The sequence below is a fragment of the Anabas testudineus genome, chromosome 16 (genome assembly GCF_900324465.2).
Source record: "Anabas testudineus chromosome 16, fAnaTes1.2, whole genome shotgun sequence".
Lineage (NCBI taxonomy): Eukaryota > Metazoa > Chordata > Actinopteri > Anabantiformes > Anabantidae > Anabas > Anabas testudineus.
Window position 1 is genome coordinate 16,325,816 of NC_046625.1, and position 27,608 is coordinate 16,353,423.

At 38.6% G+C, this 27,608-nt stretch overlaps 1 protein-coding gene across 1 annotated transcript in view; it reads right to left on the reverse strand.

Annotated features, from left to right (window-relative positions):
- dnah5 (dynein, axonemal, heavy chain 5) overlaps positions 1–27,608 on the reverse strand; it is a 69,769-nt gene that overhangs the window by 36,699 nt on the left and 5,462 nt on the right. Inside the window, exons 2-53 of the mRNA XM_026371515.1 lie at positions 26,131–26,265; positions 25,923–26,007; positions 25,520–25,695; positions 24,762–24,980; positions 24,460–24,597; positions 23,875–24,051; positions 23,631–23,744; positions 23,335–23,442; positions 22,938–23,060; positions 22,447–22,662; positions 21,473–21,580; positions 21,149–21,234; positions 20,566–20,773; positions 20,357–20,470; positions 20,035–20,241; positions 19,807–19,887; positions 19,191–19,281; positions 18,794–18,939; positions 18,157–18,334; positions 17,657–17,911; positions 17,210–17,403; positions 16,951–17,044; positions 16,435–16,577; positions 16,164–16,240; positions 15,946–16,070; positions 15,587–15,822; positions 15,122–15,340; positions 14,900–14,962; positions 14,465–14,703; positions 13,665–13,812; positions 13,422–13,514; positions 12,489–12,688; positions 12,189–12,342; positions 11,817–11,980; positions 11,431–11,587; positions 10,977–11,189; positions 10,496–10,720; positions 9,801–9,973; positions 8,719–8,789; positions 8,162–8,269; positions 7,484–7,671; positions 5,633–5,827; positions 5,320–5,454; positions 5,074–5,181; positions 4,492–4,645; positions 4,143–4,289; positions 2,717–2,958; positions 2,233–2,409; positions 1,595–1,799; positions 1,224–1,366; positions 290–424; positions 5–127 (exon numbers count right to left, since the gene is read on the reverse strand). Coding sequence (XP_026227300.1) covers positions 5–127; positions 290–424; positions 1,224–1,366; positions 1,595–1,799; positions 2,233–2,409; positions 2,717–2,958; positions 4,143–4,289; positions 4,492–4,645; positions 5,074–5,181; positions 5,320–5,454; positions 5,633–5,827; positions 7,484–7,671; positions 8,162–8,269; positions 8,719–8,789; positions 9,801–9,973; positions 10,496–10,720; positions 10,977–11,189; positions 11,431–11,587; positions 11,817–11,980; positions 12,189–12,342; positions 12,489–12,688; positions 13,422–13,514; positions 13,665–13,812; positions 14,465–14,703; positions 14,900–14,962; positions 15,122–15,340; positions 15,587–15,822; positions 15,946–16,070; positions 16,164–16,240; positions 16,435–16,577; positions 16,951–17,044; positions 17,210–17,403; positions 17,657–17,911; positions 18,157–18,334; positions 18,794–18,939; positions 19,191–19,281; positions 19,807–19,887; positions 20,035–20,241; positions 20,357–20,470; positions 20,566–20,773; positions 21,149–21,234; positions 21,473–21,580; positions 22,447–22,662; positions 22,938–23,060; positions 23,335–23,442; positions 23,631–23,744; positions 23,875–24,051; positions 24,460–24,597; positions 24,762–24,980; positions 25,520–25,695; positions 25,923–26,007; positions 26,131–26,265 — 8,013 coding nt within the window. The remainder of the gene's footprint in view (positions 1–4; positions 128–289; positions 425–1,223; positions 1,367–1,594; positions 1,800–2,232; positions 2,410–2,716; positions 2,959–4,142; positions 4,290–4,491; positions 4,646–5,073; positions 5,182–5,319; positions 5,455–5,632; positions 5,828–7,483; positions 7,672–8,161; positions 8,270–8,718; positions 8,790–9,800; positions 9,974–10,495; positions 10,721–10,976; positions 11,190–11,430; positions 11,588–11,816; positions 11,981–12,188; positions 12,343–12,488; positions 12,689–13,421; positions 13,515–13,664; positions 13,813–14,464; positions 14,704–14,899; positions 14,963–15,121; positions 15,341–15,586; positions 15,823–15,945; positions 16,071–16,163; positions 16,241–16,434; positions 16,578–16,950; positions 17,045–17,209; positions 17,404–17,656; positions 17,912–18,156; positions 18,335–18,793; positions 18,940–19,190; positions 19,282–19,806; positions 19,888–20,034; positions 20,242–20,356; positions 20,471–20,565; positions 20,774–21,148; positions 21,235–21,472; positions 21,581–22,446; positions 22,663–22,937; positions 23,061–23,334; positions 23,443–23,630; positions 23,745–23,874; positions 24,052–24,459; positions 24,598–24,761; positions 24,981–25,519; positions 25,696–25,922; positions 26,008–26,130; positions 26,266–27,608) is intronic.

Below are 27,608 nucleotides of genomic sequence, written 5' to 3' on the forward strand. Positions count from 1 at the left end.
AAACCTGGTCTCCCCACTCGTTGATGACAGGCATGTTTATATCATCAATGAAAATGGACATTTTCTTCCCAGCAGCGGGTCCGTAAGTGGTTCCCATCCTCTTATCCACATAGCTCTCAACTGTTCTCTAACAGGGAAATATTGGAAGAAATAAGACATAAGCTGAGAATAAGACAGCAAATTTACAGAAGTTAATAATAAGCAGTGGTAGGTGATGAAACTGCAGAGAATGGGATAGTGAGTCGTTACATCTACATTAAGAGGGTTGCAATGAAAGTTGCTTCTTTACTTGGAACATGAGCGGCGTAGTAGCAGAAGAGAAGTTCAGACTTTTGCCCACGTGGGTCTCAGGATCATATTTTGACATGTAGCCCTTAATGATAACAGTCTTGGCCGTTCCTTGTTCTCCAATCAACAAGACAGCCTAAAAATAAAAGAGTACATTTTTAATCAAGCTAGAGTTTGATACAAGACAAATGCAAACATTTTAATGAGCATCAAACCATTAAAAATGTGTGTGACTTAATAACAGACATTTACTCAAAAGCATGTTACAATGTTGGCTGTAATGTTGTTATAATAGATTTTTATCACAGCTTATCATCATTTAATTAAAAAGATCCATATCAGTACATTTTTGTTCAAAGCATTGATCCATCAGCCCATAAACAAACAAACTCTTTATGAACACACCAAAGCATAAAAGCTCCTCACTCTCCTCCAGTGATATTATGAATCTAAATGGATCTTACATGTGTGCATACACAGGCGCTATGATGAATGTCACATAGTAAAGCATTTGATGGGATTTTAAGTAGAGCATCAACCACACTACCATATCCTAGTCCCATGCTGCATCTAGTCATGGTGCCCTGTTATCCATCAGTGTGTGTGTTCACTCAGGTAAAGCCAGGAATAAAGGAAGCATTATACACTAGTAGAGAGAAAATCTAATTGGTGCTACACTCTCTAAAAGCATTAATGAGCCCATGAATAGACATATATACTAAATGTTCCTGATCATTTTATGTTAGGTCATGTGTCACATTAACACATACCATGCAGACATACATGTGACACACTGGTTTCATACTACTTAAACTTCAAATGGCTGAGTTATGAATGTAGTCTTTCATTTCTCTAAATGTAAACGTGTCTTTATACATATTATACTGCATACGAAGGCAGTACACTAATACACACACTTTTAGTGTTAACCTCACCTTTCCCTGTTTGGCTATTGTCTGAATTAGGAAGTCTGTCCTAACATTGTCCACATTCGGGACCAAAATGGAGCTGTACTCTGGGGTGAACTCAGCTGGATAAACATATTCCTCCACTCTGGTTCTCCAGTGGACCCACTGGCCTGAAATTAGAAAAAAAAAAAATTGGAAATACATTAGACAGATAATCTGTGGTATAGACATGACACCTCCAAGCTGCCTATTTATTTTAATCTATGGTTTAAATACATAATATAAATAAATAACATATACAATGAGGAATAATGCCTATCCTTATGGTGGACCAGCTTTGAAATAACCTAGTATTTATTCTCAACGTGATAACATATGTTTATCAACTCATACTGTACCATCTGTTGTGACATAGTAATCAAACATGGTGTCCTCGCTATCAGGAGGGATGTCTGGCAAGTTTAGATGGATGCCGTCATTCCCTCTGAGCCAGCTCTCCATTTTCCGCCGGTCATTCAGTTCAAGCGAGGCTCCAGTGCTCCACATCAGGGCAAAGACGTATAGCCGTTCTAAGTGCTCTCTCGATAATTCGCCACACTGCTCCTTTAGAGTAACAGTAAGGACCATACGTCAAGGACCGTTTAAACAACCAAACATGAAACAGGAGAACAGTACCTCAAGAGTGAGAAATGAAACACTGAAACTCTTTTTCAATTCTAAATATACAGGCGCATTTTGGGAATATCAAATATTTGACTAAGTTTCATTCCTTTACTGACCTACACTATGTAGTGCCAAACGTATTGTTGCAACCTGAAGTGACGGTAGTATTGATGAATTACAGATACATTGAACCCCTCTGAAGTTCACCTATTTGACTGCAACTGTTGGATTTACTGGATTATTTTAAATGTTTTCATACATTTCCCCTTAAACTGCAGCAGTCAGAGTTGATCTCTGCATCATTAAAATATACATCAACTGCTGTATGAGTGCCGGCTCCTATGATGGGAATTCAGACTAGTTTTAACCTTACCTTTGGTGGTATGAGTCCCTGCAGCATGTTGATGCACTGCATGATGACAAAGGCCTCAAGCATATCCATCTTGAACTCTAAGGACTGCACGCTGAAGAGGTAGACATCAGAGAAAGAGGTGGAAAACAGCTCCCTGAGCACCTCTGCCTCCTGGGGAGAGCGTTTTTTCAACCATCCCTGAGAGCAGTAAGAACACCACTGTCGTCAATTAGGTTACATTGATTATATTAGTTTCAAGAATGACTCCGTGGTTGGGTACAGCTACTGTTCATGTGTAGGTTATCATGTTTATCCTGTTTTCTAGCTAACATGGCAAACATTTTAAATACTACTCTTAATCAGGAATTACATAAACTAATCTGAAACTATTTGCCCTTTTAATGCATTTTATTTTTAAAATAAAGAATTTGGGATATAGATGATGATAACAGCTAAGCCTAACCAGTTCCAATAATGCTACAACGAAAAGACTTTGTTCACTCACCTCCAGTATAGGGCTCCAATTTAGTACAGATGAACTCATGAACACCATGCCATTGCGTGAGACGGTAGCTGGAGATGCATTGTCAATATTATGTGGCTCAAAAACCACCTTACAATTTGGAGCCATGGGTATACGGTCTCCATTTGCCAGTGTAAGTGTTCTGTTGTCATCCAACACTGAGTTTAGGTTCTCAATCCAGATGGCATCAACTGGTCCATCCAAGACTATCCAGATGTGCTCTCCTGGGAAATAAAACTGTATTGTTGACATGTTCACATGGATTTAAATATGATATGCTGCATGGCCTATGCTTTGACCTATAAACTGCTAGTGGAAGAATGAAAAGAAGTGCCTATAGTGCAAGATAGAGCACCACAACTAAGAGCAGGTGAACTGCTGTGATAGCTCATTCAAGAGGTCTATGGAACGCAATATAATAAAACCTTTGCTGTGCCCTTTTAAAGACCAGATGTGAAATTCATTCTCATCAATAAAAGCCTTTGAAACTTATGAAATGCTAGTAATTACTTCACTATAACATCTGACAAAAAGATCTAAATTAATATTGGTGTCATTATCAAATCTTTTGGCCATGCCTATTCGTTGATGATTAGGATCACACAGTAGCTACTGTATACTGTATTACAGTAGCTACCTGTCATTAATGCATATGGTCCATGCTCCTGTGAGATTGTCATTCTTGTTTGGTGTAATGCAGACATCTACTGCTGTTCTGTGATCACTAACATGAATTCCCCAGTACTAACGCAAAGGAGTCACAGTTTGTATTGGATGCTCCACAGTTAATATAGGAACTACAATACTCAAGTATTGCAGTCCTGTCACAACACCACACTTTTCAAAACAACATGCTGCACAAGTGAGCTACATGAACAGCAAGGCAAGCGATTTACATATGGAGTCGATCTAGCTTAAAAAATATGCATAATTGCAAGAGAAACTTAACTGAATATATCAACTGCATATTCTGACACATGAAAGCAAACACACTTTATGTTTACTTATATATATATATATATATATATATATATATATATATATATATATATATATATATATATAAATAATGTGTGTGTGTAAAAAAAAATTTAGGATCACACACACACACACATTATTTATATATATATATATATATAGATATATATATATATATATATATATATATATATATATATATATATATATATATATATATATATATATATATATATATATATATATATATATATATATATAAATAATGTGTGTGTGTGTGTGATCCTAAATTTTTTTTTTATTATCAGCCATCCATCCATATTATCATCATTATTCATATTTTGGGCTATATAAATAAAGTCTGGTTGTTACTGTCAGCTCATCTCACCTCCAGCAAAGAAACCAGTAATCAGTAAGAAACTTTCCTGACCTTTCTTTGCCTTCAGTGTTTTCCTCCAAAGTGTAGAGAAGACGCCATCAGTCCAGTCATTTGTGGCCACATCCAGTCGACCAAACATTTGAGGGGCTGTAATGGCTTTGGGGTTCATGCGCATCTCTCTGTGAGGCTGACCACACTCTGTACAGAAAGATATCGGGAGAAACAACTCTCACGAGATTTATAAAGTAAGCATAGCTAATGCACCAAATCTATTACAACAAAAAGCTGTACACACAAAACAACAAATTGGAATTGTTTCTCTCTATTCAGATACACATTTGCAGCTGATTTACAACAGATGTTTCACTTTCCCCTAAATGTACATCCCATACACAAATACCTGTCATTGCTTTCATCAGCATGTGTATACAAGTCGTCTTTCCTGCCCCACTGGGCCCCAGGGTCATCATGCCATGCCGAACCCTCTGTGTCTCAAACAGCTGGATGACTTTCAGCTTCCATGGAGGGTGACTTATCAGACCTGCATCCTCAACCTGAGGGAGTTGGTTATACAGGTATTACACAAACCATATAAAGTGATTGGACACAGGAATGAACACAATATGTCACAAACACAGACAAACCCACAAGATGCTAAAATGAGAAGCCTGATTTTACTGTATCCTCAATGCAGTTTTACTGTTTCTACAAAGTGTTTACACAGTTACTTAGGTTAGGATTAGTTTGTCCTTGGCAAGCCGTAAATGACGCTATTTGTTTCCCTTTGAGTGCTCTATCTATCTAAAGGCATTTAAGAGTGAGATGAAAGATACAGCAGTCTCATGCTCCATTAGTCTATTGCCAGATTTTATTCTTTTTCACACCCCCGCTCTAGTCCTTCATCCCCATAATGTATTTTATTACTCTTCCATTTCGCACTCCCTTATAAACACTGAGAAAATCGTCACTCAATCCCTCCTACCTGTTTGTCAATAGCAGCCTCTAGTTCAGGGTATCCTGCTTTATCAAGTTGGATGCCTGGGAAAAGGTCCTCAATCAAGCTCAGGAAGAGTGGCTCATCTTCATCAATCTAGCACATACATGCACATAGGCATACACAGTTCATTTGCTGTTATTATTGTGTCATGGAAATGAAGCGTTATATAAAAAACATAGTTGTTTTTTTTTTCACTATTGGATGCTCCATTTTATTCTGTTCTAGACCGACCAGTTTGGAGAGATTCATGTCCCTGAGAACCCTCATGACGATGGTGGACTCCGTGTCACTGGGATTGGCTCGCTTGGCTGCCCCTAGTGTACGTAGTACTGACAGGATGTTTCTTAGGCCAAAGTCATAGTGAACCTGGACAGTCAAAGAACATTTACTGCAATCAGCTGGATAAAACTAGCTATTTGCAAATTTGCCTGTACATCAATTCAAATTGAGATTTTAAACCTACTCAAAGTCTGATAACAGATTAGAATATCCCCAAAGTCTATATTAAATAAAGATGAGAATAAAGAGAAGTGTTTTTTTTTACCTGCTTGGAGAGTTGCTCCTCACACAGCTTGTAGAGAGTGAAGAACTTGCGTGCCAGCTCCATATTGTCTATAAACCCACAGCTGGCCAATTTTACCCTAATTATAATCTGACGGTCTGGAACCATCATGGCCACAGAGCGGAAGTTGATCTTCAGGTTCTCAGGAAGCTCCTGGCGACCTGCATAACCTGGGTTCTAATTAAAAAGGAAAAAGAAATGTTATGTGTTAATTTTAGAGCCAGAGTTCTGTTTCTAAATCAGTTTCTGTTTTGTTTTACAAGAATTGGGGACTTTCAAAGCACAGATGACCTACACTCTGTACTGACCCTGATCACACCAGACCTGCAGCCAACAGACACGAAAAGACTCACACAATGACATCTGTATAGATATAAACATAAAACCAGCAAGTCCTCTTATGATAAATAGATTTCCAAGATATTTTGGTCTCTGTTTTAGGACCACAACCTAACTTAGGTGTCAGTGACTGTGGGAAGAGAGTCAACAGTTTGATTCATAGATTTAAAGGTAAACACATGTATGTGTTATACACAGTTAAGTTATTGTACCACTGCCTACAGACTGTAAAAGGTATGCAAAATTAAACTTAGGTTGATATTGGAACATAATTCAAGTTCATAGCAAACACTAGTCTTCAGCTAGCTAAATCCCTATGGACACAGCTCAGCCGCTCCACTCTGCAGAGCCTGTCTGCAATGAAAAACGAAAAGGAATGATCTCTGACCCCTCTCCCCTCATAGGAAAATGAATACACTGCTCCCTTTTTAATGACTTGCCTTGGGTTAGCAACTGTAACAGGAGATAAAGTGATCCAACAGTTAATATTTGAAGAGAATGGTAATGAGCACCGACTAATACCATTAATAGGATGCAGGCCTAACTTATAAAGAAAGACATGGTCCAGGTCGAGTCCATTTAACTACACTTATTAAATCTTAGAAAATGACGTGTAATTTATTGCAAACTCTCTAAATACAAAGACATTATTGAAGCAAGAAAATACATCTTCATACAGTAACTCCAGCAGGTAAAACTAGAAAATCCCCTGTCCAAGTAGCTCTGTGCACATATATTGTATGTCCACATTCATGGGTTGGGGCATAAAATGGTTTTTATTTTATTACTTATTTTATATTATTTTTATTCATTTTTTACAGTAAAATTTTAGTGCCTTGACGCACAATGACCTAAAACTAATAAACAGTAATTCCACACACCTGTGTTGGCTGAACCCAGAATATACTGTACATGTAACACCACATCGAGTCACTGGGGGTAGTTGAGTGACAATTAAAACTTCTACCACTTGGAAAACCTCAAACCACTATAAGCAACATGCCAAATAATAATTTGTCTCCACATACAAAGCATAAAAATAACCAAAGAAATGATCTAACAACATGAAAAGCATTATTGTTAGACATCATTTAGAGACAATACACACTGCTCTATTACACAAAAGGGCAATGGTCAAGTTCTTCCTTCAGGTCTGGGTAACTGCTATCGTTGAGGCTGTACTTCCAGTAAGCCTCATGCTGCTTTAAAAGTCTCCACAAGACAGGACTTTATATGTTCATTCAACTCAGGTTTGTGGAATTTCTATTTACTGGGTTCAGTTCAGTTTGTGTTTTGACACCCTCAGGAAGTCAAGTGTGCCGATACATGCTGGTGTATGTGTTAGCCCATATTTAATAAAGGCTGTTTTTCTTTTAAACAGCCACTAGTGTCATTTCGCTCAGAGTTTTATTACAAAAGAATACAAAGGGGATAATTGTCAAATAAAGTGTCAATCTACATTTTGAAATAATGGCACTGCAGTGTGTGACTGACCATGGTCAGGAAGATCCCAAACTCAGGGTTCATTTCGACATTGTCTCCATCAGTGAAGACAAAGTTTTTGCGACGTTCCTTCTTGCAGGTGAGAACTATTGCAATTTGCTGCGCTGCCACTGACAACACTGGAAGATCAATGCGGTTGAATTCGTCAAAACAGCCCCACGAACCAGACTGAGCCAAACCTGGATAAAACACACATATGTAACTTTATCGTTACCTAAATGCAAATAAATTACATTTGCAACACAACATTCAAAATACTTGAGGATCTCTCGATTAATTTAAAACATTACCTTTACCTGTGATTCTCATAATTTGCCCAACATCTCTCAAGTTGGGCACAAACATTTTAGCCTTTTTAAGTTGCTGATTTCCACCTTTATACCCTCCCATATGCACAGATAACAATTATGACATTAATCATTGTTCACATGCTTGCATATTGTAGAGGATTAAACTGTATACCTACTACGGGGTAGATTAGGGCCTAATCATCCCTAGTTAAAAATGGAAAATCTGCAGTTACAGGGAAAGTTACAGTGCCCATACACAAACTGGCCTTGATGTGTGTACAACTGCAAAGCTCAAAGCAGATCTACTAGTGGTCCTAGGGCTCCATCCTTATTCTGGTGCAAATTTCAATAACACAAAGCACCAGTTTGTGACTCTCACCTTTGAATATTCTTCCCAAGCCTCTGAAGTCCATCTGGTCAGAACAGTTGAAGACTACAACATACTTTCCCAGACAGCGACCCATGTCCTTAATGGTCTCTGTCTTACCTAATAACAGAAGAGATTTAAAATTTTAAAATTAGATACAATTAATCTTAAGGGGACAGAAAAGCAAAGAAATTATCCTTCAAACACTTAATAAAACCAACTCTCTCATCCAATTGTTCCCAATTATTGGCTTGTGACTCCTTAAAAATGACGCAATGTTCACTGATCAGGCTGCATACAGTGTGTATGTTCAGTGTATGACTGAGTTTCTTAACCAACATAAAAGCAAAGGTTATGAAAAAATGAACACAAACTGCCTAAACTGATCATTTTAAATGATAAGATATTTTGATCTTTCCAATGCCTATTATTTGCAGATCAGATCAGTTACACTTGATCCTAGAGAAATTTCAAAATCCAGGAATTATAGCTCCAGTCTTAGTGTTTCGACAGTGTAATTTTACCTTTGTCTATAGTCTGGTCTAAGACGCAAATAATAAAAGTCTTACCTGTTCCTGCGGGACCAGCAGGGGCTCCACCCATACTCATGCCGAGCGCCTGGGCTAAAGTGATGTAACACCTGAGCAAGCAAACACACACACACTCTATAATTCCTCCATAGCAGACAGACGGAGGCCAGGGACAGCTAGATAATGCTGTCCCTACAGCCAGTAGGGATTCAGTACTTTTACAAAAACACTTAAGCACAGAAGGTCGCTGACGCTGACTAATCGCTGTGCTCCCCTTTCACTCCATAGCTTAAGGTCAAACTGTTATGCTATATAGTGTGTTCTTCAGCTAACAGAACAAATCAGAACGCAGCTATTAAAAATCATCAATACTGAATCTCTTTTAATTACCTCTGTCCCTTTTACTTCCATGTGATATCAGTAGTACCTTTCCTCTTTTTCAAATGTAATGCAGGGGAAAAAGAGTATAATAGACAGAGGATGAAAAAGAATAAAGACAGTGGGTGACTGAAAGGCAAACAGCAAAGTCCATACTAACTGCAGAGAAGCAATCAAATAGTCTTTCAGGCAGGGAAAGAAGGCAGTGAGAAAAAAAGAGTGATCTTGGCGCCTTCAGACATAACGCCAGCATGGCACTTCTTTGGAGAGCTGCTGTCTGATGTTAACACCCTTCCTGTTGCTGTCCCTTCTTATCTCCTTTGCCTTGTGTCTTATCTTCTTTTCCTCCGTCTCTTCTCATATTCTCCCCTCTCTCTTCTCTCTCTCTGTCTGTGTTAGTACCTTAGACAATAGATTTCTGCATCCCTTCCTCTTTCTGATTATCTGCCCATCTCTGTCAGTCAAATCCTATGTCAGTGATATGTTGCATTTCAAAAAGCAATCAAATTTCTCAGTTTCTCAATTTGAAATTTGCCTTTGTACAATTTACAATTACAAATAGGTTCTCTTATGTTTACACATGTATGTACACAACATCCTAGCTTTTCCTGAAATGAGGTTTGCCTGTTTATTATTTGAGATTAATTGATGGCCAGTCCAACCAAAGGAACATTTAACTATGTGAACTTTGCCTGTGTCTATATGTTTGTGTGTGTGCCCTTATATACAGTTTGGCCCTCTACCTGTCAGTCAGTGGCGTAATGACAAGCCTTTCAGTGCAGCCCAAGAATTCATTCTGGTAGACAAAGCCCACGTCTGTGATGTTGATTATCATCTTGTCTGAGTCTTCATTGAAGTAGAAGCGGCACTGCTTCAGCCATTCAAAGTCACTTGGACTTTTGATGTGCAGTCGGCACTGGAGGGGGTAAGGATGAGAGTGAGAAGGAGGGACAAAGAAGAGTTTAGAAGAGGGTAAAGAATGACAGAGGAGGAAGGTAAAAGGATAGAGAGAAGGTGGAAGGAGAATATGACAAGTGAAGAACAGGAAATCAAAGGGCACCATTCAGGGGGTGATGTGATGTGAGAGATAAAAGTAGGAAAAAAAGAAGGAGAGTGAATGGAAGGTGACAGGAAGGTGACAGTAAAAAGGTGGAAAGAAGTTGAAAGGCAGGTAAAAGAGGAGTGAGGTGGGAGGCCATGAGATCAAAAAAGAGGTGGAAGGAAGGCAAAGGAAGTGGAGGACAGCATGAAAGAGCCAAGTCAAGAATATGGGGAAAGGAATACATGAAGTATAGATGGAGAGATGAAAATGAGCCATAGAGGCAAATGATGTTCAAAAAGAATGGACAGAACAAGGGCAAAATATGTGGGTGACAGTAGAACGTAAAGTACTTTCACAAAAGGTTAGGTTCTATTGAATGATCACCAACATACTGACCAGGTCATCAAATATGTCTCTCTGGTGGACATGGATGGTGATGAGAGTTTCATACTTTGTCCTCTCCACAGACTCGAGGTCTCTTGTGGTCATGTCAATCAATGTGTTAAGCAGGTCCAGGAAGAGCTGGTTGGTTTTGGCCATAATGCGGCGATCATATCGGGCATTGGTCAGAGCCTCCTCAGAGTCCCTTGTCCATATCATCTGAATACCTAGCAAGCCCACCTGGATCAGGAACAAGGATGTATTTGCATATTTGTCAAATGTATTTTGTCTGAACTCGTAGTCATCGCTTTGTGTTGCACCAAATCAAGAATAAAAATACAGAATTGAGTTTTGTTGGTCAAGTTGTGTTCCTGTTTCCATTAGGTTTTCTTATTAGTACACGGTTGTACACATTCAAGTTTCAACAACCGACCAGGTATTATTGTACGTTTTTAAATGTTAGTGGATTTGTTCTTTAATTCAAACTCTAACCTACCTGAGCAGGGAAGGAGTTTAGGAAATCAATGAGCAGAAAGCCAGACTCTTGGATGGCGAGGGCAGCCTGTCGGATTACCAGGTGTAAAGATCTCTGGGATTCCTTGAGCAGCGCATTGAGCCAAACTTCTACATTCCCCTCTGCTGTGATGGTACGGTCCAACTCTACAGTCTCCCCTTCCCGAGATGATACAGCCAATATACGGTCGTATATCTGGAAAAGATGACATGTTTGAGAAGGAGGGAGAATAGGATAAATGTGATATACCTGTTTTTTATACTATTCTTATCAGCCCAGTCAGAGTTATGGAATTGCATTTTATTCTGTTGCATAGTTTTTTTTTTTGTAAACCTCTAATGTCATGTTAGACGGTTGCTCCGTGACATTAACCCGTCTAAAGGCCAAATGGGTAAAACAAAATGAAATTCTATTTGTGGCTCCATGAAAAATGTACCTTGTCATGGAATCTGACACACTTGATGTTGTCAAACACGTTGAGAAGGTGGGCCTGGATGGTGTGGGAGTCAGAGGCTTGGCCCAGTATCTCCAGCAGGGCAGGGTCAGAGACAAAGAAAAAGCGAGGAAACAGAAGACGCTTCTTCTCCAAATAGCTTTTTGACAGCATGTTAAAAACAAAAAGTTAACTACAAATGTGTGTCATATATGTCATTCATATATATATATATGTCAAGATACTTGATACAAAACACAACAAACCACATACATACAAGTGACGGCAGCAAAGCACAAATATCTTTTTTATCTTGTTTTTAAACCGTCTGCCTCTCAATGTAGTTAATTTAAGTTGAGTTCATTAGGATTTTAGTACATCATACTGACCCTGTAAGTGACTTCTGGCAGATCTCCAACTGTTCGAGAAGGTGAGGAAGCAGCTGTCCCATGGTCTCATCTCCCACACATGACTGTACTACATTGGGCATCTCATGGGCTCGCATCATAATCTTCACCCAAGATTTGTCGATGTTAGAGAAACGCTTTGCTTCCTAAAAAAAATAAATAAATAAAAACATTGGGCCAGTTATCCATGACAATAATTAAAAATACAATGCAAATCTGTTTGGTTGTTTTACACACTAAAATTAATTATCACTGACTTTTAGGTTTAGGCTTAATTTCAGTTGCCCACTAGAATTAGACACTATAGTAAAGTAAATGTGAATAATTCACTGTGATGTGTGTGATGTGATCCACCTTGGGGAGCTGTTTTGCAATGTCTCCACCCACAAACACGGCCTCCAGGTAGATCCAGAGGTTCTGAACAGTCATCCAGTTTTCAATGATATCAGTGGTGTTGGAAAGATTCTGAACCCACTTCTGAATCTGGGTTTTAAATGGTGTGTTGTACCTGGTAAATAAAAGCAGTAGTTAGCACAGTGACAGCTTGTGTGGTTGCTGTGGAGTCTACTTACATTTCCTATGCCAAGCCCTTCAATGTAGTGTCTCTCATCATAATCCAAATACCAATGAGCATGAAATTCAACAGTAACATGCCTGTTGCTCATAAGCGAGCCCAAGATCATCAAACTGTCCTCCATACTGGCAATGATCTCTGATGTGCTGTCTCCCCTCAGCAGCAGCTCTCCGCGGGTCTTAAAGTTGGCAAACGTAAAACTTTTGTTGTCCCACTCAGCAATCACTTGCTTCAGCTTCTGCTCAATGTCCCGCTCCTTTACCGCACTGATACAGATATCCTGTGTTCAATCATAAAATGTTATTTAATGTCATTAAAACAACTATAAATGAATAGATTCATCAACAAGTGTATACAGTAAAATGTGGGTGAATCCAAGATTTTTCAATTAGGAGGGGAATTAATGGATATAATAAATAAATAAATAAATATAACTTAACATTTTTTTCCATGTATGGTTAAACAATATTAAAAAGTATTAGGCCCTTTATGGGTCCATCCATTTCCATGGAAATCCCAATAACCAAAAATGTGTGTGGTTTAATTGTTTCCAAAAGAGTTGTGAAGGTAAAATCTCTACTTTGATTCATTAATTATAGGTTTAACTGCTTTGAAGCCCCACATACAAAAAAAAAAGAGCAAGATTTACATAAATACATCTACTAGATTTTTTTCCATCAGGATAAATCCATTATTAATGTGGTGACAGCTTGTTTAATGGACTGTATGAAAGTGAGAGCTTAGACATGTCCATTTGGTGCCAAGATTAATGTTCACTGCTTTGTGAAGATGATATTCAGGACTATTGCATCTCTGCTTGGTGCATTACAACCATCATAACAACAACAACTGAAAGCAATGTTTATGAATATTCCTCATTACTGAATATCATTCACATTAGAGTCAACACTGAATGGGAAATGTGCCGTATATCACTGAATTCATCTGAACATTTTTAGAAACGCGTATCACAAAAATAAAAAAAGGTGCTTAAATGGCCTCTCCATTCTTACCTCAATCTCCTCTTTATACTTGAGCAGAGGTGCCTCCATAATGTTACGCAGCTTGAATGTATCAGTTTCCACCTCAAAGGTATGCCCAGTCACCTGAGCACAAAACCACATCGATTTGTTGATCAAACTATTTATATCAAATGTCAAAAGCCATTCTTATTATACTGCATATGACAGGTATCCGGAAACACACAGCAGCCAAATAACTGGCAACTGCATTGGGGTTACCATTGTTTTTCTGACCTCAGTAATTCTCTTCCAGTGGCGCGTCATCATAGCCTTGTTAGTCATGAGTTCCAGCACAGGGCAGCACTCACTGAACTCATCAATTGTTTTCTTCAGGTCTAAGAAGGCCTGCCACTCCTTCAGAGCACGGGGCAGCTTGCGACACCTGGTAAATTAAAAGGACACAAGTCAACAGACTTCTTATATACTGCTGTCCTGTCTTCTTTAACTCTCAGCACATATTCATTTCACAACCTCCCACCACTTTCTACCAACCAGGAAAACACAGTAGAACTACATTAAAAAGTATTTTCCACAAGATGGAAGGCTTTAACTTTTATTAGCTTTCCACTCGAGGTCTCTTTGACACATGCTGAAGGAAGAAATCCTCACGCAAGGCAGTGTGAAGATAACGGGACGATGAAATTGAGATCATACAGTGCATCCATGCATTGCTTGATAAAAAACATCTCCAGAGGAAGAACTTGTAGAACTGTATCAAGTACGGGAAGAATGATATCGAAGTTAAGAACATACTAATAGAAATTGGTTCATTTGGTTTTACCCGTTTTTTGGAATTTACTTTTTTATATGATAGTGGCCTACTTGATTACTACTGTGTGTGTAAAAGCTACTTTTGCAGTTTAATCACCTCATCAGCTTGGGTCTGTGTAGTTTTGTGTTTTTCAGGTCAGCAGAGGGTGGACGGAAGTGTCTCACACTTTCACACACATTTGCACAACTGATTGTGGTTGAATACTAATCATTTAAATTTCCTTAAATGTGATCAAATGAATTCCACAGTAAAACTGTCCAACCTTGTCTGGAAGTCCAGTAACTCGTTATTAATCTTCTCAATGTTGATGTCAGCCCAGAGTATATCATAGTATCCGTTGACTGTTTCGATGACATTGGTGTAAAGGCCATACAACTTCTGCAGCAGAGCCAGCTGCTTTTTAATCTCCAACAGCTGAGGGTGCTGGGTAACAGGAAGACCAAACAGCTCTTCTCCTCCTGTGTAAGTGATGTACTTCCTAAACAGGTTGTCAAATCGATTCTAAAGAAAACAGAAACATAGCACTGCTAAAATGATGTAAAACGTACAGTAATTATCATATTCCAGATACTTAGTTGTCAGACCCATTACAAAGACAAAATTACAAAAGCACAGAGTTATAGACTAAATAATTAACTTATAATTACATTTAAACTAATTTAATTATTATGGACAACTCATATTATAAGTAACAAACCTGGAACATGATGAGTCTATCACTGGCATCCTGAGGAGCTAACCCCGTCACCATGGGACCATCCTTAAACAGAGTAGAACAGTTAGTTTTTACTAAACTAAGCCTTTTTTAAGCCATATTAATTATTTGTGACATAATTAAAATAAAAATGGAAATTAGCACCATACTATAGGTAGTCTGCAGCTGTCTGAGGATGTATCTGCATTTTCTTATTTTTTTTACCTTCTCGTAATCCTGGTAAAAGTGTTGACAGTCTTCCAGGAAGATTTCCACATTGCTGACCAGCTCTCCTCTGAAGTTTGGCTGCAGGGCCACCAACTCATTCTGTACCTCAGTGCTTCGAGACAGCAGCTTTTCCCAGGTGTAACGCAGTGTATCCACCTTATCTGCCTCTTCTTTTGCAACTAATAGCTCATATTTATGAAGCATGGCATAAGACTCCTGTGTGGAAGGAAGAAGTCAAAAGTTTTGTTTTTTTGTTAACTGCTGTCATATTTCTTACTAAACACATTTACTGCCTATATAAACTACAATAACTTTCATGTAAACACTATATTTTTACCAGTCTTACTATATACACACACACACACACACACACACACACACACACTCCGAAATGCTCTCATGTAAACCACGGAAAGACTCACTGACCCCATATTGTGTTAAAGACATAACGCTGTGCTTTACCTCTATGGGTCCGACTTGAAAATCAATTGATATTTGATGCTCTCTAATCTCCTTGAGTGCCTCCATCGCAATACGAATGTCATCCAGGTCTTTAATCTGGCGATTCAGTTTCTTTCCTGCCTCGTCTACAAAAGCAAAGATCTGCTCCATCTCTGAGCGATATTTCCTGTTACAATATAGTCCGTAGTCCACCATCCAGTGTTTTGTTTCAGCAGTGAGAGACATCTTTAGGTCCGCTGGTACAAAGAAGTAGAGGAGAAGTTAGTGATGAATTAGCCAAAAGTCTTATTGATATTGGTCTCACATTTAGTTTGATGCTATAAGACACAACAGCAACTAACAGCCTCAACACATCTGACCTGTGTATAAAGCCAAGGCTCCCACTGTAATATATTCTGGTTCAGAGTTTATTTCCAGTTCAAGATCTCGATAGAACAGAATCTGGCTCTCAAACTCTGACAGCAAGGGACTGCCCTGGATAAATCTGTAAAATACAAACCAAAACAGCACTGACGTGATGAAGAAGTAGAGAAAATAACTAGCTCTTAGTCACATAAAAGTGTCAGCATTAACATACTTCCTCATAGTGTCTTCACGATCCTTCCTCCAGATATGATGGTAATGGCTAAACCGGTCTAGAGCAGTCATCACTTCCTGCATGTTTATAATATACAGTGGTTGAAAGCATTTATCATTTGCTAAGTATTAAAAATACATAATAGATAATAAAAAGCAAGTTTAGCTTCTGATCAATCTGGAAATGCTTCTTTGATTCATTGTCTAATTGTATAGATATTTCTGTATCAATTAAATAATCTAATAGAGAGTAGAGAAGAGAGAGCATGTACCCTCTTGGTGGAGCTGATGGAGGTGCTAAGAACAGATACCAGTTTGACTATCTCCTTGTTTTCAGACACACTCTTGTAGTAGTTTCTGGCTTGGAACGGGATGGTCATCATCACAGATGCAGAAATGTCTGAGGTGCTTCCATCTGGAAAGTGTTTGGAAATGGTCATTTACAATCACACATCACTACAGGACTGTTCAGAGTCAGAATCTTGTAACCATAGGTCAAATCACGTTTTATTAAGATTTAAGTATCTTTGGTCTAAATGCCTTTCTTCCAACGCCTAACATGTTTGTGTAATTTACATCAGTACTCCTCTATCTGCTCCTAGTGAGATGTGGCTTTGGTCTGTTGAGCTGTGAAATAAGAAAATATAATTACGAGGTAGCAGCAGCAGCTAATGAGCTGCATTCTGGTCTGCATGTTGAAAACAATATGGATGAATCACACCAAATTTGAAAACAGGGAAACCTTTGAGATGCTTTAACATACGGTAAGGTCTCATTTAGTCCCATACCAGCCAGACTCCTGTATGTTGTTGCTCCATCCTCTGATTCGCTGTCAGAACTTTCCTGTTTCAGAGCTGCCATCCGTCTTTCATTCATTTTTCTCTGCAAAAAAGGAAAACAGAAGTAAGGGATACACTGGGGTTGATTGATAGACTAAGTACCATTAAAAATTATATTATTAATAAGCTCCAGTTATGGGTATTTCTTTAGAGGGATAAAACTATTGTATGTTGTAAATCATTTCTTCCCTCAGTTGATCAAACAAACCTTGGAGATCCTCTCTTTGCTCCACTGGCCAACTCCTTTACTGACACTGACCACACACTCCACAGCCCGGTTTAAAGCCTGCTGAACCTCCTCTAGTGCTGGAATAATGGCAATGTTTGGGATGGAAAGGATAACACTGACTCTGAAGATTGACTGACTGCTGCTTTTCCCACGACTGGGTGAGTCACTCTCGGCTGAAGGTGAAGAGCAGAGTGACACTGATGCAGTATCATGTTCAAACGTGATCATTTTGAGTTCAAATGTAAAGTAGTCAACCTCACAACAGGAACAAAATACCGAACCAACACTTTATGTGTTACTTTGTTATGACTTTGTAAGTCTACATATGACGACTAAGTTATATTCAAGCTTTCATAGTAAATATATTGGTATTTTTTTTAAGTTGAACTGTTCAGAACACCAGCATTAGTTAGAAAAAAAACCCACCCAAGAAATGCATAAGTGAGGAGGTATGGATGCGCTTGCGTAGCATCTCCAGGGTGTTGCGAGTTAATTTAAGCAAGGCATCTACATTGCGGTGGTTGAAGTAGGACAGCAGCTCTTGTGCTTCCTGCTCCATCACTTCCATCAGATCCCTCTTCTTCTTCCTCCTCAACACAGGAGAGGAGGGACCAACACTGGCAGGAGGGAGCGAAGTGTTTCTAGAGAGTAGATGGCCCTCTGAGCAGCCCTCATCGTCACCTGACATGAGGTTAGTGATATTAAATACAGTAGATATACACACACATTATATAATTTTTCATTTGAAGTATTATGAAGTATCTGAATGTTTTTGTGTTATTACTTTAGACATATTGTATTTGTTAATACTCTTGACTTAAAATGTGACCTGATCTTCATCTATGACAAATTAATGCAGAAAACCAAAAGGTTCACATAAAAGTATGTCCGTTATATTTGATCCTAAAAGGAAAATATTTATATACCTTCACTGTCAATGCGGTCGATGGCCTTGTGGGCTGTGCTGCTTTCTTCCTCAACCTTCTCCCCCTCCTCTTTCTGACTGTGGTCACACTCCAGCAGCATGTTGATCAGTTCATTAGCAGCCTCTTCCACTAGCGAGCTCTTAGTGTGGAGAATCTGGGCTTGTCTTATACACAGGTCCTACACACAGACGTATAGTTAATTTACGTCTGCAGTACAGCAGCATCCTAGCATCCTAGTTAAACTAGTACTCTTTGTTCCAAGAACATTCACAGTATAGAAGCTTGAGCACAATTTATGAGTTACACAATCTAATAAAGTCAGTTAGAATTTATGTCTGATTATACACAGTATTTGATATCACATGACAGGGATGGGTATTCCAGTTAGTGTGTAATAATGCATTATAATATGCAGCATTGTAAACTTTGAATTTATAGATTTAATAACTTTGAAGAATTTAAAATATTTGTAAAAACAAACAAAAAAAAGAAGTACTAGAAAGTGTCCCCTATACATCTCCTGAACTGTCATGTAGTCATAGCATCTTTCAAACTGTAACAATGGAGAAGGGGTGGTGGTGTTGCAGAAATTGGATGTTAAAATACAACCACAAACAGACTACATATAGATATTTACCCTGGTGGTCTGAACAAACTCCTCACAGGTGACTGGTTCATCCTCTGGCAGAACACACAATGTAGACGCACCCATCTCCTGCAGTACTGTATCTATCCTAAACTCCACCAAGTCGTTCACCCTGTCCATCAACAGCTCCAGGTCAACTAGAGATACAAGAGAACAAGATTAAAAAGGGGCACAGAATGACAGAAGTGGAGTGCACATTTAAAAACTGAGAAATAAAGAACGAGGTTGGTACCAAGAGGTAAAGAGAGGGACAGTGTGCATTTCTGAGTTTCTCATTAGAACACACACAAAATCTTTTAATGGAAATATTATCAAAGACCACAAGTGCTCAGTTGCAGCCTGTCTTATGTCAGCATGGACAAAGATCTCACTCGACTTTTTTGCTTACCCAAAGCCTTGTCGATACGGCTGAGGTACTTGTCTATGTTTAGTGATGTCCAGTTGAGGGAAGTCAAACCGGGCTGTATAGCCTCATCCACCTGTCAAGTCAGAGATTAATCTTTCATCAGTCATTTTTATATGATCATAGATTGTCACAGGACAATGTTAGAAAGAATATTTGAATTAATTTGTGTGACCAAAACAAGCTGAAAAAAAAAAAAACGAAACAATATTATTTCAAAGTGAGCTGTATTTAATCCGCATGTAGATGGTCGTCTACGTAGCATAATTAACTTTTTTAAATATTTGAGGGCAGACTACAGCCTGGAAAAAAATCTTATAAAAATATTTGAGGTTCACTTAAAAACCAAAGGTGACACTGAGGCTTATCTATAACTATATTTAAACTAACTGAACACAGTCCTAATTATACACATCTGTGCTGTGAACAGCAGAAGATCACATTTCTATATTCATATATATTAGATCTTTTTAAATTACTGTGAAATAATTCTATTTTTTAATTATTGATACAAATTTAGGGTTTATTACAGCTTTTAATGTTAATAATCATGAAGCTTATGGGCTATATTTTAAATGCAACATGATTTCTAACACCTTACCTTTGCTATATGTGGCATGGCCAGTGGCTCAAAAGCACTCTGAATCTTAGCTCGCACTCTGGTGTTCTCACTCAGCATTAACTGGAAGGGGGAAGATATAAATGCCGTTTGTGAAGTACACCCAGAACAAGTACTGAAGTGATTTATTATTATTTGGTACCAGTTACTACTTTTGCAATTTATTTTGCATAATACAGTTGCAGACGTGCACCTGTGTGTAATATTCACCTGTAATTTGTTGTAGTTCTTTTTGAGGGTGCCCTGTTTCTGCTGCAACAGAGCAGCAAAAGGTGGGATCTCCAAATTCATCTTTGTCATACAGTTTGCCTCCCTGATCTGCGTCAGAATCTCTGGGTCAAAGTTCACGAACAACTCCCCTGTCTCTGCAGACCTGACTAGCAGAGAGGCCTGCAGACCCACCCTGGCATTCTCCATCTGGAAAGGGTAGAGAGAATGACAACAGGACAGGTGAGAGCTGTGATTATTTCAGATAAAAAAAAAAATACTCTCGTCCACATCATATTTTTCATAATTTATCATTGTTCTCTACCGTTTTCATCCAGTTGTGATGGTAGACCATCTCAAACTCCAACAGGACCCTTGCTGCTCTGTTAAAGTTCCGTATTATCCTCTTGGCCTCTGGTGTGGAAAGAACCCCAGGATGCTACACGGGGACAGAATGGTACTCTGAAACTTACCAGACCAAAACACACTGACCCGGCTAGATCTCACTGAGGAGAGGCAGATGTTCAGCGTTACCTGTTGAAAGAGATCCATAGGACCCTGGATTCTGCTGTACAGCTGCCGAGCCCACATGATCCGTCCTGCAACTGGGGGCAAGTCCCGCCCAACAGGGGGGTCCAGTTTCTGCTTCATGTAGATCCGCGAGACCATTTCAATATCACGGCCATAGTTCTGCAGGATACGCTGATACTTCTCATCAATACCAAGGTCTGGAATGCCGAGTCTGTTTTGTGGAGTCCAAAAGTGGAAGCAGGTGTGTAAAATCTGAATTCTAACAATAACTATGAATATTAGAAGGGTGAAACTAAAAAGACGTGGATGGGGTAAACTGTAAGGTGGTATTTCAGCATCTTTAAGATCAAGCTCTGACCCTATGAGCTGTATTGCACAAGTGTTAACAAAGAGCAATGGCAATATTCCATTTAGACGTACTGGGAAATCATGCCAGTGTGTCTGAGTCCTTTTATGTGCATACTAAGTAAAACCTGTGTTTCATTAGTTGCTCAAAATGAATTGTTTGATTAGGAAGTGCTTTGAAGCTGTTCAGAAATACTCATTCAGCTAAATAAGCAATGAATGAAGGGCTAAAGGAAGTTACCTTTCAAATTTCTTCAGCACATTTAGAGCTCTTTCTGTGTTTTCAATTTTCTCAAAGGTGCTATCCATGAAACTCTTCAGCTGATTCTGGAAGCACAAAGACCAACAACAGAATTTACAAAATGGTCGAAGGTGTTTCACTGACCTGATTAGACATTTTCTCAGCCTGCTAGATTTCTTTACTTGATAGCAAAAGGACAACTGGTTCAGTTTGTCATTGTCAGCATCAAACAGAGCAGATGTCTAATCAGCCATGAACTGAAAACACATGTGGTGTGTACATGCCTGTCCATTTTAAAAAATGTAATTGTGTGTTTTTACGTACATGGAGCTCAGCGGTACTTTTGCAGAATTCCTCATAGTCAACATCAAAGTCCATTCTTCTCTGGTCGAGGAAACTGTAATGTTTTTTCTTCATGTTCAGCACAATAGCCTAATACACACACACATTTATACACTTAAGCTTTATTATTAATACATTAATCAGTTCAAAATCAGTTATTTGAAAACCTCTCAAATCAGTCTGAAAGGGTCTACTGCAAAAAAAAAAAAACCCTTTGCCTGAAACACATCACCTTAGTCTGGGATTAGTAAGAGCTAAAAAAATAAAATAAATAAATAAATAAAAACACCCAAAATGTGATTAATAATAAGTATGGAAAATCTCTAAATCTTAAATTGCTTAATATAAGCTGTGTACTTAATGTAGAGCCAGCTGTTGACCTCTACAATAGGAGAGATCATTAATCCACACACTCACAAAAGGGTTGATAGAAATACAGTAGTTACCATTGAACCATTGAGTTGTTTCTCACTTCATATTTCATGCAGTTAGTAGGAACACACACCTATTCTACATCTACATCTATATAGATACCACTGTGTTATCAGCTATGGAAATGGGCCATGCATTACTAAAGGTTGAAGATTGTGATGAGACATTACCTCCCATTTTCCCTGCATTTCTGCAGTCTGTACACCCAAGAGAGTAGAAACAGAGATCACAGACATGAATATATTCCCAAGGCAAAACAAATCAACACACACCAATTAGACAACATAAAGATATTCCAAAATTTGTGGGGGGGTTTTTGTAATCATTTGAAGCAGTCCAATCTGATCCAATTTCTATAAATGACTATTTCCCATTAACTGAGACCAAAGAAAAAAAGGCTAATCTGGCACTGTCACACCAAAGCAGGCTCAGCTGGCTAGCAGTGGCATTTCCTCAGTGAACAGACTTCCTGCCTGTGCTACATAATCTGTCTTGACAACATTCTGCTCTAACAATATACCCACTTGAAACTTGGTGGCCATGGTCTCCAGTCCTTCGATCTTAGAGTCCTGCAGGGCAGAGTATGTGGAAATGGAGCTGAACATGTCCAGGATCTTGATGAGCCGTCGCTGGAATGTGTCAAACTTTCCAAAAATATACATCTCACTGAAGTCAAACCGTCTCTCAGAGGGAGTTTGTTCCAACCTCTCCTTCGTTTTATGGAAATACCGCTGGTACTCCTACAGTAGGCAGATTGACATGTGATAAAATGTTCACTTCATATTACAGTGGTCACGAAAGGTAGTTTCTTATGTCATGGTAATGGTCAACTGTCACATTTCTGACTTTAAACTAAAAGCCTAATAACGCAGTGTAACGAGAGTCTTATATAGAAGAAAAACTATGTTGTAAAACTAATATGACTCAGTGTGCTTTACTGCAACTAAACCACATTTAATAAGAACATAAACACTTAAAAACAACGAGAGATAAATGACATTGAAGTGTCTATTACCTTGTTTAGGTGGATGGCAGCTTTGATTTTGTCAACGACAACTTGCTGAGGCTGGTCCCATATTGAATTAGAGCCATTATTAGTGATGTAAGCCTTGCAGGCTGTGATCATCTGGTTCGTCACCTGGAGGTGATGATTGGGATTATGAGATCAGAATGCGGATTTGAATAATTTGTGCACTGTACATGTAGCAAAATTGTCTGAAACTTTCTGAAAATATAATGAGCAAGAAAGGTAAAAGGTCACAGGGGATATTTATTCTCTTCTTTTGAGATTGATTTACAGCACCGGGATATTAGAAATGGAAATTTTACAAATCTTGTTTATTACTCCTAGTTCATAAAATAAAATACCTCTTTATTATTGTAGCATTGTGTAGAATAGAGGGCACCCATACCTTAACAAAAAGTGACGTTATCTTTTCGGATGTGTTGTAGTAGCGAGAAATACTGTGAATCATCTTGATAGCGTTGATCAAACCTGGGATTGCATCCACCATTGTTACCTGGGGTGAACCAGAAATCATAGCTTGTGTGTGTTCATACAACTTACATAATTACTGTACATGCACGTGCACATATGAAGGACACTGTTTTCATAACACGAGGACAATTTAACATTGTTACAGGGCATTTGTTGCTTTTAATGCAGACTACTTCATCTTTAAAGAGATTTTTGAAGAATTTTCTTTACAGGGTCACTGTTGTAAAGAGGGTCACAAAACTTCTCTAGGCTGTAGAGGTACTTGACATTGTCTTTGGCCTCGTTGGCTGCATCAGTAATCCTGGTGTCCAGCTCCCGCCATGACTAGACAGAACAAACCGTTATTCCATTTAATGAAAGACAATGTCACAATATCATCTCTAAGAAAAACAAAGTTGAATAGGATATAAGAATGAAATAATGGACAAAGGAGATTCTAGCAGGGCTTTCGGACCTTTTTAAGTTTCGATTTGGCCATCAACAGCACGCCCAGTACAGCTTTGACATCAGGGCTCTTAAGCTGGTCCAGAAGGTAGTTGAACCGAGACATTCGTCTTTTCCAGTGGTCCAGCTCAGCCCGAGGGCCAAGGTCATCAGCCTCTTTTCTGAGCTGGTCACTCTCAGCTAGAACCTGGACAACAGATGCACAGTAGTTTAAAATCACTATTAAAAATGATGTTTTTAAGCTAAGTTCTAGCTGTTTATCTATTGCTTTTCCTTTTTCAGCACAAACACATCCCATTCTTTGCATCTGCCGTGCTAAACAGTCTTGCTACTTGTGTTTTAACCATTTGCTGCAGCGTCACAAAAAAAATAATTTAGAATATATTCAGTCCAATATGCGTCTTAACACTAGAAACTGCTCTGATTTATCTGATCCATGGCATGTTTGAAGTCATTTCAAGAAGATGAAGAATCTGCCCATCAGCTAATCTGCACAACATAGACGATTTTTGGTTTGCGAGATCTTTGAGGATAAATAAAGCTGTAATAAAATTTAATTTGAGAATAACTTCTAACCTGTTAAATAAAGGCTCACCTGTTCTATCTGTTTAATCCAGACTTTCATACAGGCCTCTATCTTCTCTGTGGCCTCTGTGCTGTTGGCTGCTGCCATGTAGTCAGATGGGCCTTTCAGCACTCGAAGATCAAATGTGTCACACTCTTTCAAGGTAACCTTGAAGCAAGTCATGAAATCATTTATAATTTTGCTAGAGTATCTGTTTATGGCACACATATTTAAATTAGCTTGTGTTTAAATACTGCTTTAGGTTCACTTAGCCAATTACAATTGAGAACCAAACTTATCCTTGATGTGCAACAATGTCTACTACTACTTACCTTTTCTTGCAGACTCTCTTGCGCTCCAGCCAAAACGGACACAAAGCTTTCCAAAGATGATATGAAGTCCTGTTTGACAGACTGGGCCTGCGGACTGTCCAGCTCCCCCCAGCCATGGTTCATCTTCCTCAGTGTGGGGATGAAGATTTCTGATAGCAATTGCTCCACACTTTTTAATAGGCCACCTTCTGTTGTGTCCAGCATATTGAAATTGACATCCTAGAAATAAATAAATATAAATAAATAAAGGATGCACACAAACATTTTTCAGTACCATTAAGAGGCTGCCTTGAAAACTGATTATCGGGTCATCTGATGTATAGAAGCAATAAAGACATTTTCATCTAATTGCAATTAGTAAAATCAGGCAAAAATATGTGTGTCAGGTAAAAATCCAGTCTGATGTGATATATTCACATTTGTAAGTAATAAAATTAAAATATTTGATAAAATATTATACCAATAACCTGGATTAGGCTAAAGGATGTGTGTAAGTGATCAACCTGCCAACATGTTGCTGTCATTCGAAATAATTTGCTCATGTACATCAGGTAAGAACTGATGTACATTACACTGTGGTCTGACTGAGCACAGTAAAAAACAGTTCACCGATATTCATTCATTGAACACCGACTCTCACCTACTCACCAAAGAAAAGGTGCAAAGAACATTTTGCTTTATTTCAAATGCGTGATCGACCTTCACATACCCACGAAGAAAGTCATGACTTCATGCCAAAGCACTATAAACTGACTCACTCTGTGTATGTTCTCGGAGGTGATTGCCTTGGACGTGTTGGCTCTGGTGAAGAAGACACACACCCCAGTCAGCGCCACGTCCTTCCCGTCTGTCACAAACAGTTTAGATTTCTTGCTGCGATCAGGCTGCTGGGCAACAATCTGAGTGGACACAGAGGCTGCTGCTGCTGCTGCAGCTGCAACAAAGTGTTGGACATAGAAACAGTATAAGGTATCATTACAACCAGAGTCGACTTCTCACTGTGACCTTAATAGTGAATTAGTTTTTTCCAATTACAGTAGTGCCATGATTACCATCACTGGCACACACTATTAGATATATAGGACCTCTACTTGATGTTACACAATCAGTTAGATATTGTCTATGTCTATGCTCATTAAGGTTTCATACGATTCGTGTTACCTGCTTCAACCGAGTCAACGTCTTGATAGTAGAACATGAGGTGTGGAAGACCCTCAGCCACAAAGAACTGCTCCATGCGGTCACTCTGAGACAGGTGAAAGGAAATTAATATTACATAATAGAAAACAGACAACTCAGACGTTTACATTTAAAGCTAATGATTTCTACAATAAACAAATGCTTGTGTGTGAAAATAAGAGTATGGTACCTGATTCCCCTCCAGAATGGCATCCTCCACATCAGATTTCTCCAGTCCCAGGCATGACGCCACAATACTGAGGATGTAGTCATGCCTTCCATCCAACTGGGCGCGCTTAGCTTCACGCTCTTCTTTCAACTTTTGCTAAGGTTAAGAAGAAGTTGAATTAATGTTAAGATAATGGCATGTTGACTTCCTATTACACACAAAAAAGCAATATATACCCATTTGCCATTGTTGTTTCAGTGATGGATTAGTGGAAGTGGTTTTGCCATTTGTATAGTTGAATGTACAAAGAGATGAGACCATTGCTTAGAACAGGTTATTAGGTCATTATTAGGTCTCATGGATATTCCAGGGAGCTTGCACCTGAATTTGTCCAGTTTGATTATTGCCATTTATTAATGATAGATGTTGGATTTTAGACATTACCTGGCTAACTCAGTAATCCTGCTTAGTGCAGTACCCTCACCTGTTACAATACAATACCAACATGCACTTTCCAGTGACTAAATTTATTTATGAATTTTTCTGGTGTATGTATGGCCTGTGAACAATGAGGCATGTTTGCAAAGAAACTCAGTTGAAAGACTTATTTTATTGGCGGGTGACTGTTTTGCATATTGTCAAGTTTATCTTTTTTGTTTGTTTGTTTTTTGTACAAAGTAAGTTGAACTACTTTTTCTAAGCAGCTTTAGATAACCTTATAGTGTTTGTATGGTATTTTGTAAAGAGGTTTTTAATGACAGATAATGGACGCTCCCCTGTGGTTCTAAACTTGAATAAAGAAAGAATGAATAAAGAACATGAACATGAACGAAACATCATTATTGACAGCTGATCATTATTAATAAGGTTGTACAGTATCAATATTTCATCAAGAATTTATCATGTACACTACAGTAGAGTACGTGTTAAGTCTCATCCAACCAGACAACTGGTTTTCTACAGGGTGGTGGGACAGTACACTCAACCACAGTGCATTGCCAGGCTCTGTAGGAATGAGAAATGAGGTCAGTGAATAAATTACATGAAACCTGGTGTTGCATGGTGTCTGCTGCAGGGTGCATTTAAAGTCTCTCATTGCTGACAATCTCACAAACTGCAAGGTTCAAGGTAAGTAAGAGCATACGCATAAAAACAAGTTTAAAAGAGATCAGATGGGGACCGAACAGCAATCTTCCAAATAGTGCTTACCTGCATTGCCCACCAAATCCTCTAAATTATTAACCTTCTTCTATGTAAGCCATGGTAATGTTTGCCAAGCACCAACTAAGTTCTCTAAGAACAGCGACTGCTAGTCACAGGTCTCTCCAACAGATAATAGGGTGGTTTCTAAGGAGACCCAAGTCAACAAAATTACAGGCTTAAAATTTACTATCACCAGACACAGTTCAGTCAAAAACAGCTTTTACTTACAATATACTACAACAGAATTTGTACCGGTGTCACTGCTCCTTTATATTTAAAGCATGTATTAAGTGGGC